Here is a 17,122-nt window from a genome sequence, read left to right on the forward strand (position 1 = left end):
TTACATGGAAAGTCAAAACATCATTTATAATAAAATAGAAAACTCATACATTAATGTAACAACCATATAGCTTAATATAATGGAAGTTAAACAGGTTTACCCCAAATTAGCAAGATAGCAATTCTTCATCTATGAGCCAGCAAATATAGACTTCATTTATATACATCCTCATACATGGTAGTACATATCATATATAAATAGTTAACACTTAGTTTAAAAGTGTCTCCACAATTGCATTTTAAATATGTTTACGACTTCTAATGGAAATACTTTTTTTTTGTCCTTCTGTGGTGCTGTGGATGCAACCTAGAGTCTTACACTTAAACAAAGGTTCATGAACAGTTATAATTCATGAAAGTCTTTCAGTTAGTAAGGAAAAACAGATGGTTAACCTAAATTAGCAGTATACTTGGTAAAAGATAATTTGGTCATTTGTCTAAAATCAAAACTATAATACTAATAAAACTGTAGGCACATGATAATTTGTTCATTTTTGCTTGGTAAAAGAGAAAAATTCCTGAGGATATTACAAGTAGTACAGCTGCTCATCACATGCTTTTACAAGGGTTATAGTCTAGCAGATCTGCTCTTTTTATAAGGCTATGACTTTGGTGGCTGCCCAACTCCATGTTGTTCTCCCAATTCCCACTGGAATGGAAGTCACTTGTATTATTGAAGAAAACATCTTAACGCATTTCAAGATTGCTTTTAATTACTAAAATGCTATTTTTTTGAGGTAGGGTCTCACTCTAGCTCAGGCTGACCTGGATTTCACTATGTAGTCTCAGGTTGGCCTTGAACTCACAGAGATTCTCTTACCTCTGCAAATCAAAGTTCTGGGATTAAAGGGGTGTGCCACCATGTCCAGGAAGAGTTATTGGTTTAAGAGAAAAGTCTAAACACATTTAACTAGGACTTCTATTAGTTATAAAACTTGGGTTGATTCATTCTAGCTTTGTTATTGCTGTGGTTATTGTTATTTTGTTGGCTGAGTTAAAAATCACATACTAGGGGCTGGGAAGATGGATCATGGGCTGAAGGTACTTACTTGCAAAGCCCAAAGCCTAATGGCTTATTAAGGCCAGGGTTCAATTCCTAGACTTGATATAAAAATCATGGCACATGCATCTGGTGTTTTTCCATAGTGACAAGGGGGTCTGATCTGCCCATACATATGCACATGCATGCACAAATAAATAAATTTAAAAATTAGAAAGAAAACACACACCCCTTAACTGTATTCACTGAGTACAAAACTAATAAATAAAAAAGAGATGCATCTAGATTATATAAGGTTATAGAACAAATGGACCTAACAGATATCTACAAGACATTTCATCCAAAGGCTGCAGAATATACATTCTTTTCAGCAGCACATGGAACATTCTCTAAAATAGATGATTTATTAGACTATAATATGAACATCCCAAGGCCTTCAGCCACTGAAAACCTACTCCAGATACATGTGCCACTTTGTGCATATGGCTTTATGTAGGTACTGGGGAATCTAAGCTTTGCAGACAAGTACCTTAACCATTGAACCATCTCTTCAGCCCCTACTCTCACTTTTGGTTAGAGAAGCTTCTCTTTTCAGATGGTGCTCACCACTGGGATGATTCAAAAGGCACCATAGTGCTGGGAAGTGACAGTGGAGTGTTCAGCACTGAGAAATGTCTGTAAAAATTTCCAAGACTCAAGGTCAATTGTGGAAGAAGTAAGAGAAAGAATGTAACAGCCAAAGGAAGAGAAGGACTACTTACAATGCAATCTTCCAGACACAAAATGGCCTGGGTATCCATGACCTTGCAGTCCTGAGTACTATCTAGATAAGACCACCATAGTAGGAGGAAAAGGTGATGAGAAGACTCATTACCTTGAAAAGGTGAAGAAAGACTAATTGAGAGAGGGAGGAGATATGATGCAAAATGGATTTGTGAAGGGGAAGAAATTATCATGGTTTATTGTCTATAATTATGTCAATAAAATTATGTCTCTAATTATTGTCAAAAAATAACAAAATAGGAAATTTAAGTGCTACTAATACCACATAAATTAGCTTCTTTTAAAACAAAGAATAATGGTTGAGTATAAATAGATTAATCATTAAAATGTGCTTTTGAATTTCACTTCAAAATATGAAAAGTAATATTATTCTAAGACTTTTAACAACTATATTTAGCAAAGAAAAACATTAATAATAGGAAGTCTTATCTTCTTTGAATTCATCTTGTAGAATTTTTCTAGTTATATAATAAAATTATCAATGATTTCTTTTTGTGTGTGTGTGATGCTGGACCTTGAACCCAGGGCCATGCCCATGGTTGGCAAGTACTGGACATTATCAACCCTCAATAAAATAGTTTTTAAAACTTAAGAAACAAAAGCATCAATTATTAAATTCCTAGGTATAATAATGACTAAAATTTAAATTTAACAGCTGATAAACACAGATTAAGCATCTATCGCATTTCTGCTTTTAGAACAAAAACAAATATAAATTATAGAAAAAGAGCTGGGAGTAGAGGCACACACCCAGAGACTAAAACAGGTGGATCACTGATTTTGAGGCCAGCCTACACTACTCTGCATCAAAAGTATACAAACCAACAAAAGCAACCCAGAAAAACTCAGAACAAAACAAACAAAAGGATCACAGAAATTGATATTACTGATTGTGTGACACTAAATGAGGTGATTTGGGCTATGTAAACATATTAAGAAAACACACTTTTCCTGTTTTTATTATAAACCCTATTTCACCACAGACAGTAAACAAAACCTTTATTCTACACTTTATTCTGTAAAAAGTACTTCACTCAGTAGTACTTTGGTGCTAGATTCTTTAACATTTGTGGAAGATGTGTAATATACAGCAAACTAATACTAGGTTTGTCAAAGAAATCTACAAAAATATGTTCCTCACACTTTCACACATAATATACAGAACTATAAAATCTGTCAGAGTAGAAACTCCTTGGAATTTCTTAATGCACTGGAAAGTACGCAAGTCAAAAGAAAGCATTTTACATAGATGATTTTTAAGCATTCTGGCATAAATAGTGTTTTGGGTTACTAGATTGCAACATATCTATCTACACACAAAGGGTGTATAAGAACAAATGAAGGAAACAGTAGCACCAGTTCTTTACATTACACTTGATCCCGAAGACGAGCAAGCCTCTGTGATAGTTCATCCTGGAGGAAGCAAATTTTAGAAGTCACCAAGGTTGTAACAAGTTGAAATCACTACTATTTTAAAATGTTGACATTTTAAGTAAGAGTTAATATTTTGTCTCTAAAATTTACATAAAACATTAAGAGTTTAGTGTCTGAAACACCTCCAAAAAATTGAGGACTTATAGCAATAGGTATCAAGGGTAGCAAACCCATATTCATGCAAATTGAAAATGTCCATCAACCTGGAGCTAACAGCTCAGTGCATGTTAGCACAATTTATAATGATGTGTCAGAGTAGAAAAATGCTTTATGAACAGGTAAATATATGCTTACTTATATAAAAATACATATGTTTAACTCATAGAGCATATAGATTTCATGAAGTAAATATACATCAAATATATATGAATCAAAACAAAACCCAACCTCTACCTGCTCCACAGAAGCAATACTTGTGCCAACAGAACCTGTCTGACCCTGTGGTAGTTCCATGTTGAGATCAAGGCTAAAAAGAAATTTTAAAATAATTAGCATAACAATAAATAGCAATATAATTCTAATGAATATGCAAAGTTAATTTGAATACTGTACCCTTTCTAACCTGAAATAAAAATAAATTGGGTTTTATGTATGTAATTAGAACTTAAACATCTTCTAAATGATCGCCATACAATGAATTTTCTAATCATAAAGTATTTTCCTTGATCCCAAATGTGATCCCTAAGCTAATTAAAGATTAAGAAATCGGGCTGGGGCAGCTCTCTTCTTAGGATCTGCATCTATATAGAAAAGAGAAGCAGATTCTCCAACGGAGAGTAAGTTAGCACCCGGAAAATTGAGATAACACTTACTTTTTTGATAGACAGTATGGTAGGTTTAGGCCCTCTTATATCCCGTGATTGATGGTAGCTTGATATTGTAGAGTGGGCTTGTGTTTGGGTATGGTTCTGACTTGTTTCCCAGCTGCAGCTATGGGTCTAGTACCACTGAGTGGATCAGTTAGCCAAATCAAGAGCAATTGATTCCTCACCATGGCTGTGTACCACTATTGCACTTGTGTGGGTATCACATCCGGTTATTTGTTGCTAATTAGGTTAAACAATGTGTTGCTTGGACAGATTTTGGTCATTTTCCCCAGTCGCCCATGTAGCACCTTCTGGCACTAGACACGCTGACTGTCTGGGGACTGACTCTCTCCTGGATTCCAGCCATGTCATTCCATTTTACGCATCAGCTGCATATGGAGTCTTCAGCAATAGGGTCTTACCACTGGCCTTTGGTGGGTCATCAAGTACTCTGACAGAAGTCTGTCATTGTTTTGGGAAACCTTGTAGGTTTCTCTGATCAAAAGCTCATTGTGGATGGTAGGCCCAAGCTGGAAGTGGGGGTTACAGGTCAGTGTCCACTAAGAAATTGAGGAAAAAGATAACTAATATACAAGAGTTAGAGAGGAAAGAGATAGAGGGGAAAGGGGGAGAGGGAGGGAGGGAAGATGTAGGAGATTTAGGTCAGTTTTGATCCTCAAAAGGGGCCCAACTGAAACTAAGGACAACTGGTGAAATAAGCAAGGGTGATGTTTTCCTGTGAATTGGATATCAGCACAAAGGGGAAGGAGATCAACGCAGAGAAAAATCAACTCCTACCAAATCAGAGAGCCAGAGCCTCAGAGGCCCCCAACACCTCATCACTGAAGCAGACCAAAAATGAACCCAACATGGCTCAGGGAAATTTTGCGGAAGAGGGGGCGGAAAGAATGTCAGAGTCACATGTTGGGTCATGATTTGCAGAGACATTTATCATACCAATAACTGGGGGCTAACTCCACAATGCACGACCCATTTTCATTAACAAGGAGGGTCTAATGGGAGGGGGTAGAACACAGATGAGCCTAAATAATGGTACCAAACTGCCTGTATTTACTGAAAAGAAAACTAATAAATTATATTAAAAAAAAAGAAACGGGGCTGGAGAGATGGCTTAGTGGTTAAAGAATTTGCCTGCAAAGCCTGAGGACCCAGGTTTGATTCCCCAGAACTCATGCAAGCCAGATGCACAAGGTGGTTTCATGTATCTGGATTTAGTTTGCAGCAGCTGGAGGCCCTGGAGTACCTATTCTTTCCCCCTCTCTCTTCTTTCTCTCTCTCCTTGCAAATAAATAAATAACATATTTTTAAAAATTTAATAAAGAATGAGAAATGATTTTCTAGGCAAAAGACCAAAATAATAGTTATCTGATATACTATAGTACTAGAGATTATTTTCTTTTAGAGTTAAAATTTGTAAGTTGGAAAAACTGCAAAACAGGCTAGACAACTATAGCCTCAGGATCTTTCTATAATTTGAGTTAATTTCTATTTAGTATTTAGCTTCTGGTTCTTCTTAGTATGAAGAATGATTGGCATCCAGCCACACAACTAAAAAGTTATTTCAGCTGTCAGAACCATCCTAGTGATAGAGAAACAGTGGAAAGACTCTAGATAACTGTTATAAAGCCTTTGAAGCATAACTACAGAGTTTGAACCCAGGACCTAACTAACATATGCTAGATGAGCACTGAGACCACACCTCTAGCCCAATATTAAAAGTTTTGTAACCTCTACAGATAAAATCATGATTACTGCACAGCCCCTGAATAACATCTTACCCAGCTTCATCTGCCATTTCCTGAAGCAGCATATCCACTTGGTTCTGCAATAAGAAAATATTAATTCATATTTTGATAGCATAAGCTTTTGATTTGGACTTAGTTTTCAAAAGGGGAAACTGATCTCCAACTTTAGAATAAACCTCTAAAATACTTTTCTGGACACTAGAGGGCGGAGCACTATTCAGAACATGACATGTTAAATTCTAATCTAAACCCTAATACCTATAAGGTTATTTGAAAAATATTAACAGAGAAATTCACTCATAATTCACATCTCTGAGTAATATAGCAGTCTTATCAACCCAACCTATATAATCCACTATAAACCATTTTGCTTTTTTTATTGTTATTTTTCAGGGTAGGGTCTCACTCTGGCTCAGGCTGACGTGGAATTAACTATGTAGTCTCAGGGTGGCCTCAAACTCATGGTGATCCTCCTACATCTGCCTCCCCAGCGCTAGGATTAAAGGCGTGTGCCACCATGCCTGGGCATTTTTTATTTCAAGTGGAATAAATTTAAATTTTAGATTATAATAACTGTTAAAAGTTCCCTCTGCTGGGGCTAGAAAGATGCTTAGTGGTTAAGGCACTTACCTGCAAAGCCTAAGGCCCCAGGTTCGAGTACCCAGTACCCACATAAGCCAGATGCGCAAGGTGGCACATGTGTCTGGAGTTCGTTTTCAGTGGCTAGAGGCCCCGATGCACCCATTTTCTCTTTCTCTCTGCTTTTTTCTCTCTGTCTCAAATAATTAAATAAATAAAATATTTTTTAAATGTTCCCAGGCTGTAGAGATTGCTTAATGGTTAAGGTGCTTGCCTGTGAAGCCTAAGGACCCAGATTTGATTCCCCAGTACCTATGTAACCACATGTGCAAGGTGGCTCATGCATCTTGAGTTTGTTTGCAGTGGCTAGAAGCCCTGGAGCTCCCATCCTCTCTCTTTCTCTAACAAATAAATAATATTTATAAAAAGTTCCCTCTGTGAATTGATACAAATCTGACATTAAATGATTATTTTAATAAATATCTATAGATAAATAAAATATAACTGAGTTTTGTATTGCAGACCTAACCATTTTTTTTTATCAAAACCATCTCTAAAAGAAACTGTGCTGTACAGACTCCCATGTCATTATTCTCTCAACAATGGAGCAAATCAAATATTGATATAGACTTTACATTGTATTAGGCATTATATGTAGTTCAGAAGTGATCTGCATTACATAAGAGAATATACAAGCTATAGGCAAATACTATGACTTTATGGAAGAGGATTGAAAATCCTTAAATTTTGGTGTTTATGAAGATAATGGAACCAATTCCATATGCATATGTTTTGGATATTTTTTGTTGTCTTGAGATAAGGTCTCACTATACGGTAAGTTAGACTGATCTGGAACTCCTGAAACATAAAGTCCATTATCTCCATGTACTAAGTGCTGGGCTTATAGAGTCCTATAGATTTTAGGAAATAACGTCTCCTTAATCAAAACATCCTTTCACTTTAATAGTTACTTGAAATAGTTTGAGCAAACAAGAGAAAGTTCTAAAATGTGGTCACAGTACTATCAGCAGCAAGATACATGATTTAAAGCAAATCACTAGCCTTAATTTTAGGACTTTTACTTTCTCTTGTTCTTTCATGCACTTCAAAAATGTTTCCACAAGGCAGAAAAAGTTCAGAAAATAATAGACCATGTAGGTGCTGAGGAGATGGTTCAGTGACTAACGTGCTTATTGAAGAATAATGAAGACCAGAGTTCAGATCCCCAACACCCACATAAAAGCCAGACAGGTTCAGTAAGAGATTCTCAGCCAAACTACAAGGTAAAGAATTTTTAAGAAAGGTACCCTATATAAACCTTCTGAATTGCACACATGGACACATATGTGTCCCTGCACCTGTACACACATGTGCACACACAGACATGTGAACATATGGACACATATACACATACAAAAATGAAAGTTTAGAGCAAAGCTGGAAGGATAACAATATCTGATTTTAAGGAACATCACCGAACCTTAGTTCCAAAGGAAGTATAAATAAATAACACACAGATGAATGAAACAGAATAGACATCCCAGAAATACAGCAAACAGATTCTTGACAAGGACCCAAAAACATACAGTGGAAAAATAACAGCCTCTTCAATACATGATGCTAGGAAAACTGATTTGCGTATTAAAAAAAAAAAAAACTGAAACCAGACCTCCTGCCTTTCATACTTTATAAAAATCAACTCAAATTTAAGAAAAAAATATAAATATAAGATATGAAAATATTAGAAGGAAACATAAGGGTAATATTTCAATGATTTGTTTGGATATGACCCCAAAGCCACAGTAAACAAACCAAAGATAGACATGTAACATGACATCAAACTAAAAACTGTACAGTAAAGGGAACAATCAGCAATGTGATGGGCCAATGGAGAGAAGAAGAAGAAAAAGAAAAAAAAAAAAACTTGTCAGCTGCTGGTTTAACAAAAGTATCTAGAATATATTAAAAAATCCCAAAATCTATAGTAAAAACCAAATAAGCCACTTTAAAATGAACAATATTTCTAAAGTAGTTATTTCTCAAAAGAAGATATGCAAATAGCCAATAGGCATATGAAAATATGCTCAAAATCACTAACTAGGGAAATGCATATCAAAAGAGGAATGAAGGTTCACCAAAATCTAGTGATAATGGTTTTTACCCATATGCTGGTGAAGCCATGGACAAAAAGGAAACCTTAAATACAATTGGTGGGAATGTAAATTACTATAGGCATTATGAAGAATAATGTGGAGACATCCAAAAAGCACTTAGAAACAGACAAGAGCTTATTACTTGAGACTGATGTAGTCTGGGGACCTAAACAGAAGGAACAACTGCAATGCAGGGAATCTGGGAACAACTTATCACACTGCCTTAGTGGGTGACAGTCATGAAAGGCAGGCATGGGAGGACAAAGTGTTAGGTAGACACAGGCACTAAAAACTTTAGGCAGCAGGAGACTTCTATGAAGGCCATGGTGGTATGTGTCCCCCACACCCCACTCTCCCTGATATGAGAAAACACCATCATGTGAAGAAGACAGTGGAGACTAACACCCTTGAGCCTACAGCCAGTGAGTTCTGTAGCTGCTTCCCTTCAGTGTTCTTTGTTATCTGCTGGGCACAGCTCAGTGCTCTGAGCCCAAGTCTAGTGGATCACTTAATTTCTAGTCTCCTGAGAGAGTCACAGGGTGGCTTAATGCTGCTGCATGTAATCAGAAAGCAATGACATATTGCCAGGGTCCCTTGGCTCTCCTCATCCAGTACAGATTTCAACACAGCTTGCTTAACTCAAATTGCAGGACTAGGAGGGCAAACTTCAGCTTTGCCATTAACAAGCCTATGACGAATAATCTGGAGGATGCCTCAGTGAATGAGATTCTGCTCAGCCCACAGGCCACAAAAATAAATGTGGCCACTGGTAAATTTATGAAATTAAAAAATATCAAAAATATAATCTACAATGAAGCTCATTCCATTCAAGGCATGAAAGGAAGATACAAAAAATTCAAATCAACAAATATAGCACATACATTAAGGGACAAAAATCATATTACCACCTCATAGATGCAGAAAAATCCTTAACAGAGTGCAATATCTTTTCATGATTAAAGCCCTGATGAAACAAAGAGTAAAAGAAACATATACACCAAAAAAAAAAAAAAAAAAAAAAAACCTACCTTTGGTCAACCTATACTAAACATCTGGAAGCGATTCTACTAACATCAGACACAAGGCAAGGATTCTCACTCATTCTATTCTTATTCAATATTGAACTTAAATTCTTAAAAGCAATAGGACAAAAGAAATAAAAGGGATATAAATAGAGAAGGAGAAAGTTAAACACTCTTATTTTCTGATGAAGTGATTCAGTCCTTTATTTAACATATACTAAAAGCTCTCTCAGAAAATTTTTAGATCTGATAAACACATTTAGCAAAAAAGAAGGACACAAAAGCAGCACACAAAAATCAGTAGCTTAGCTGGAGAAATAGCTTAACAGTTAAGGTGCTTTCCTGTAAAGCCTGAGGACCTAGGCTCAATACTTCAGTACCCATGTAAGTCAGACGCAGAAGGTAGCACATGTATTTATAGTTAGGATGCAGGGGCTAGAGTCCCTGGAGCACCCATTCTTTCTCTTGCTCTCTCACATATACAAAAAAATAAATAAAATATTTAAAAAAAATAGAGTAAACTCATCCTAGTCAGGGTCACAAGAATGATACAAAAGAATCCTCTACGGCCAGGAATAAACAAGTTGACTGATAAATAAGAGGTGAGTACTACAACTCAGCCTCAACAGAAAAGCAAAAAAAAAAAAAAAAAAAAAAAAATCACAGTGAAAGCCTGAACAGCCACTCACAGAAGAGAAAACAAACCACCAAGTAGAACAGAAATGGCGGTGATAGAGAGATGGCTTAGCAGTTAAGTTGCCTGCTGGCAAAGTCAAAGGACCCAGGTTCTATTCCCCACAGTACCCATGCAAAGTGGCACATGCACCTGGAGTTCTTTTACAATGGCATGCCCATTCTCTCTCTCTTTCTCTCTATGCTTCCTTCACTCTCTCAAACAAATAACATAAAATAAAACTAAAAGGGGGAAGTTAAATCTAAATCAAATGCAAAAAAAATCACCCACAACAAAGAAATATAAACTTCATGAGAAATCAACCTACCTCCACACATTCTCAGTCTCCCAACCCCCTTATAATGGAACCCATAACCAGTGAGTTATGGGAAATCCCAAGGAATACAGAATCCTATATCTAAGTGACCATATAGAAGGCTCAAAAAAATCAAATGACTAAACTAAGAAAATCCATTTAAGACCACAACAAGATAGCTTCCAAAGTGAACAATAATGTAAGCAAATTGAAGGTAAAAGTCCAAATCATGGAAGATACATTCAGCAAGGAAATTTCAACACTGAAAAAGTACCAAACAGTAATATTAGAAATGGTAGAAACAGGGGACTGGAGAGATGGCTTAGCAGTTAAGTGCTTGCCTATGAAGCCTAAGGACCCCAGTTCAAGGCTCAATTCCTCAGGACCCACGTAAGCCAGATGCACAAGAAAGTACATGCATTTGGAGTTTGTTTGCAGTGGCTGGAGGCCCTGGTGCACCCATTCTCTCTCTCTCTCTCTCTGCCTCTTTCTATGTCTGTCACTCTCAAATAAATAAATAAACATAAACAAAAATATTTTAAAAAATGGGAGAAATAATCAGCCAAAAAAAAATCACATCAGAGAACATTACTGACAGACAAGTCCCCACAGAATATGGAACTTTAGAGATGAATGACAAAGTTGAGACAATAATTCAGATAATATAAAGAAAACAAGTCAAAGAACATGAATGATATTTCTAAAAATCTGGGATATATGTAACAGATCAAACCTTACAGAAGTAGTTGAAAACATGAACTGAACTGAAGATTCATTTGATGAAACCATAGCAGAAAAACAGCCAAACACAGAGAAGTTAATATGCAAAGCCCAGAGGAATTTAGAACCCCAATTAAACAGGACCAGAGAAGAACTCCTCCACAATACATTATAGTCCAGATGTCAAAAATCCAAAATAAAGAACCAATACTTGCCATATTCAGGTACATAGTGAATTCTAGGTCAGCCTGGGCTAGACTGAGACCCTACCTTGAAAAATAAAAAAAAATATCAATATTAAAAAGGGCAAGTATGGGATGGAGAGATGGCTTAGTGGTTATGCACTTGCCTGTGAAGCCTTAGGACCCTGGTTCGAGGCTCGATTCCCCAGGACCCACATTAGCCATACACACACACACACACACACACACACACACACACACACACACACACCACTTTCTTTGTTGCTTTCAAATAAATAAATAAAAATAAACAAGACAAAATTTAAAGTGCAATGGAAAACATCAACTCAAATACAAAGGGCAGAAACATCAGAATAACTTCAGATTTTGCCTCAGCTATCCTAAGAAAGCATGGAATATATTTCAAGCCTGAAAATTAAACAATTTCCAACCCACAGTGTTATACCCACAAAATTATCTCTTGAAATTGAAGGAGAAATAAGGATATTTAAGATGTCAAGTTAACACAAATCATGACAACCAAACCAGGACTGCAGAAAAATTCTCAAAAGAATATTATACAAATAAGAGGAAGAGAAAGTTACATCCACAGTACACATGTAAAAATACCGACTCAACAAGAAAGGGACAGGTCAGTAAAGAAGAAACACCAACAAATTAATCCTTTCAAACACAGAAATCCAGTAAAATATCAAATCTAACAGGAGAGGGGATAAAAGAAAAAAAAATACATTAACATGAATAACCAGAACCTTACCCAATACAATCATAGATAAAAAGGCTCAATAATAATTTAAGCTGAGTGTGGTGATGTATGCCTTTGATCTAAGCACTTGGAAGGCAGAGGTAGGAAGATCACTGGGAGTTGGCAACCAGCCTGGGGCTACAGAATGAGTTCCCTATCAGGCTGGGCTAGAGTGAGACCCTACCTCAAAAAAAGGAAAAAAAAAAAAACAAAAAAAAAAAAACAAAACTTTAATCAATCATGGGCTACAAGACAGCCTACACCTATTAAACTCTCTCTCTATATATATATAAAAAAAAGTAAAGATTATTTCATTTGTCCTGGTGCTAACTTACTCTCTGTTGGAGAATCTGCTTCTCTTTTTCAGATAGCTATAGAACCTAAGGAGAGAGCCACCCATCATACCTCAAAAGGGCCCCAGCTGAAACTAAGAAAAATTGTTGAAACAAGCAAGGGTGCTGTTTTCCTGATGAACCGGATACCAGCACAAGGGGGAAGGAGACCAACACAGAGAAAAATGAACTTCTACCAAATCAGAGAGCCAGAACCCTAGAGGTCCCCAAAACCTCATCACTGAAGCAGACCAAAAATGAACCCAACATGGCCCAGGGAAATTTTGCAGAAGAGGGGGCAGAAAGAATGTCAGAGCCACATGTTGGGTCATGATATGCAGAGACATTTATCGAACCAATAACTGTGGGCTAATTCCACAATGTACGATCCATATACCTCAACAAGGAGGGGCCAATGGGGAGGGGGTAGGTCACGGATGAGCCTAATAATGGTACCAAACTGCTTGTATTTGCTGAATAGAAAACTAATAAAAAATTTTAAAAAACTTTAAATATTAGTGATCTCAACACATCACTAAAAAGATGCAAACCAACAGACTAGACTGAAAAACAAGATATAACAAACACATGTAGCTAACAAAGACATTCCCAGAAATGAGTATCAAATGATGGAATGCAAACTGTAAAGCAATTAGAAATACTAAACAAATAAGCATGGGTATTCTTGTATCTGATAAACTTTACTTCAAATCAAAAGAGACAAAGAGGGACATTACATATTAATAAAGAGAAAAATTCATCAAGAAGACATAACAATTATAAGCATTAATACACCATATACTGGGTCACCCAATTTCATAAAAGAAATGTTAAAAAGCATAATAGTTCACATAAGGGCTGGAGAGTTGGCTTAGCAGTTAAGCGCTCGCCTTTAAGCCTAAGGACTCTGGATCAAGGCTTGATTCCCCAGGACCCACTTTAGCCAGATGCACAAGGGGGCACATGCGTCTGGAGTTCGTTTGCAGTGGCTGGAAGCCCTGGCCCGCCCATTCTCTCTCTCTCTCTCTCTCACTCTTTCTCTCTCTGTCGCTTTCAAATAAATAAAGAAAAAAATTAAAAAAAAATAGTTCACATAGATCTAGACACAATAATATTGGGAGATTTTACTACTCTACTCACATATTTAGATGGGCCATTCAAACTAAAAGTTAGCAATGATACTTCAGATATAAATTACACCACAGACCAGCTAGATTTTCTATTTACAAACATAACACCCAAGGGATATGGAATAAACTTTCATTTTAGTAGTACATGGAAGTTTTTCTAAAACTGACCACTTTATAGGCCATAAATCAATCCATAAGAAAAGAAAAATTGAGATTATCTCCATATTCTATCAGATCACAGGAATAAAACTAGAAATAAATAACAACATAAACCTCAGTAACTGCACAAACACATGGAGACTAAACAATGCAATTTTGAAAGACCAGAAACAATAGGTCACTGAAGAAATTAGGAATGAAATTATTTGTTTTCTAGAAATTAATGAAAATGGTAACACAATGAACCAAATCCTAAGGGACATAATAAATGAAGTCCTAAGATGAAAGTTTATAGTCATAAATGCTTAAAGTTCCTGAGAGATCACAAATAATCTAATAATTCAATGTAAGAGGCTAGAAAAATAGCATGATACAAATCCCAAACCTAGAATAAGAAAAAATATTAGGGAATACATCAATGAAAGAGAAACCAAAAGAATAATACTCAACATCAACCAAAGGGTTGGTTCTTTGAAAGTTATCAATATTGATAAACCCATAGCCAAAAAGAAAGAAAAAAAAAAAGATAACCAGAGAGAAGATCCAAATAAATGAAATTAAAGACAAAAAGGAAGCAGTAACAAAAGACCACATCTATTCCCATATTATTTGAAAACCACAATGAATCAGTTAAATTTTAATTGCATATGACCCATCAAAATTTAAATCAAAAGATATAATTTAATCTGAGCCTGTAGTGGATAATATGTGTTGCCTCACAGTCTCAGGCTTGAATCATGAGTCCCTAGTAGGCATACCCTTACTGTAGAAGAGGTAGGTCACTGAAGATGGATCTTGGAGTCCTGCTATAAGGTGTGTTAGGGAGCAGGTCTTAAACCCAGCCCCAATGTTTGTAGAACAGTTTGAGTTCTAAATGTTTCTTTGGGATGATTGCTGGTGGTGTTTGCTTCCTATTTGATGGTGTCTTTCTGCTACAATCTATAGACAGGAGCCAGAATTTTCTGCCAATAATGGTGAATCCCTGAAATTTTTAAGCCTCCAATAAACTATGTTTGGTTGGGTGTTGTTCCAGCAATGAGGAACTGACTAAAATAGTAATTTGTTACCAGAAGTGTAGAGTTGTTAATACAATGATTCTGAAAATGGGATTTTGGTTTTGAAGGGTTAACAGACTTCCCTGAAAACTAGAAGGTACTGAAGAGTCAATAACTCTCCCTAAGACAAACAGGCAATAAAGAAGCCCCAGAAATGTGCGGCCTTGACAGACTACTCTTCTCCCAATTGATAAACTTCCCTTAGGTGAGAAAAACTTGAGGGAACAGAAACTATCTGGTGGGTTATCCTTTGTAGTCAATTTTTCTAAATAAATAAATAAATAAATAAATAAATAAATAAAAGCTGATTCTGAATAAAGACACAAATAACTATAGTTGCTTATCTACTTCCTTGGACCTGCAGCTGATCCAGGTTGTTTTCTTAGGATTCTCCTTATAAGCTTGCACCACAGCCTGGTTCAGTGCTTCAGACTTTATCCCATGGGAAGGTTGCTGCCCCTCACTGTTTCTATCAATGAAAAATCTGTCTGTAAAGATCTGCAGGTGTTCCCTTTTGCTTTTCTCTTACACTTTTCTTAAATTTGGTGCTGTGACTCAGATCGGAGCCCTCTAGGGCTTTTGACCCGTACCCTCTCCCCTTCTCTTCCCCACCTCCCTGCCAGTGTTTCATTCCCTTGGGAGCATAGACTCTCGCTGAACTCACTACTCTGGATTAAGCCTGGGAGATGTCCCTGGTGGTGGGATTGGCCAATCTAGTCCTTGTCCTCCAAAATGGACTCCAAATTATCTGTTCCAAAAGATACTCCATTGGCATGTCTCAAGGCTAATTTAAAGGAGCTCGAAATTCCTGAGCTCCTGCCTGCCAAATTACTCAGGCTCTCTGTTCAAATCTGGGCACAGTATTTCGTAATGCCCACCACTGGCCTGAATTTGGTACTTTTGGTTTTAGTATTCTTATTGATCTTGATAACTTCCTCAGAAAACATGGCAAGTGGTCTGAGGGACCTTACCTTGAGGGCTTCTTTGCCCTCCATTCCTACCCTTCCCTTTGTACTTTTTGTTATACCTATCAAATTCTCCTGTCACCAAAAACCCTCTAAAATCCTCCTCAAGAGAAAGTCCTCACAAGACTACCTTCTTTTGACCCAGCAGATGACCTCTCCCATACCATTCCCCCAATCCCCCTTCTGCCGCTCCTGCTCTTCTACATCAATCTCCTGAAACTCCCACTACCTCACCCCTTCAAACCCCAAGCAATTCCCTTTGTGCACCTGCTGCTTCTCCTCAATCCCTCGCTGCTCTTCCCTTTCTGTCCTCTCACCTCAGCCCCCTGAAACACCTAAACAGGATGATCGTGCTAATACCATATACTCCCCTCCCCATTCCACAATAGGTTGTTGGGGGGGAACCAACATGGAGCTTTGGATGTTTAACTTATGCGATGAAGCAGGGACAGACAGACATACTCATGTCCACATCCCTTTAACTCTCAATGAAATGGACTCCACTGAACAAAATTTGGGATATTTCTCAGAAAATCCTCTCCATTATAAAATTTATTTCACTAGACTCACCCAAATCTATTCTCTCACCTGGAGAGATGTTTTTCACATTTAAACTCAACCCTTACCCCTGATGAAAGGGAATGTATTTGTAAGGCATCCCAGAGCCATGCTGATAGACTGAGTCAGCCGGACCCTCAATACCCTCCTGGAGTTGAGGCTGTCCCCTTACAAGAACCAAACTGGGACTACTAAGCAACAGGTTCAGGCTCAAAGCACCTCCAGCATATGGTAACCTGTCTCATTGAAGGGATGCACCAGAATGCCTGTGACAGAATTAATTTTAACAAACTGAAAGAAATTACCCAGGGCCCCACTAAAAACCTAGCCCTTTTCATCAACCACCTATCTGAGGCTATAAGTAAGTTCTTCATTAATGTAGATATAAACTCCCATGAAAGCACCTTGGTTCTTCACATTTAGTTTGTAGGATAGTCTGCCCCCAATATCAGATGTAAACTCCAAAGACTTTAAAAGGGACCTATGACCCTCCAAAATGAATTACTTGACCTGGCTTTCAAAGTCTTTAATGGTAGAGAGGAGGAGGCCAGAAAAGAGAGAAAAAGAGATTAGGAACAGACGAGGGAAGAGTGCCAGGCAGATTTAAAATTCCTGGCTGCCATCTTACACTGTTCCCAGCCACAGGCTTTACCTTCTATCTTTGGGAAGTGGGGGGTCAGTCCTCCCCTTCCTGTTTCCACTGTGGGCAGCCTGGCTGTTGGGC

At 37.2% G+C, this 17,122-nt stretch overlaps 1 protein-coding gene across 2 annotated transcripts in view; it reads right to left on the reverse strand.

Moving 5' to 3' along the window:
• Window positions 1–2,779: 2,779 nt before the first annotated feature.
• The window catches only part of LOC101606316 (charged multivesicular body protein 1b-2), a 49,950-nt gene continuing 35,607 nt past the window's right edge, over window positions 2,780–17,122 (reverse strand). Inside the window, exons 6-8 of one of the 2 annotated variants that reach the window (XM_045141028.1) lie at window positions 5,822–5,865; window positions 3,604–3,682; window positions 2,780–3,195 (exon numbers count right to left, since the gene is read on the reverse strand). In XM_045141028.1, the coding sequence (XP_044996963.1) occupies window positions 3,151–3,195; window positions 3,604–3,682; window positions 5,822–5,865 (168 nt within the window). In that variant the 3' untranslated portion in view covers window positions 2,780–3,150. The remainder of the gene's footprint in view (window positions 3,196–3,603; window positions 3,683–5,821; window positions 5,866–17,122) is intronic. The other variant, XM_004666965.2, reaches the window with a different exon arrangement.

Source organism: Jaculus jaculus, chromosome X (assembly GCF_020740685.1).
Source record: "Jaculus jaculus isolate mJacJac1 chromosome X, mJacJac1.mat.Y.cur, whole genome shotgun sequence".
Taxonomy (NCBI): Eukaryota; Metazoa; Chordata; class Mammalia; order Rodentia; family Dipodidae; genus Jaculus; species Jaculus jaculus.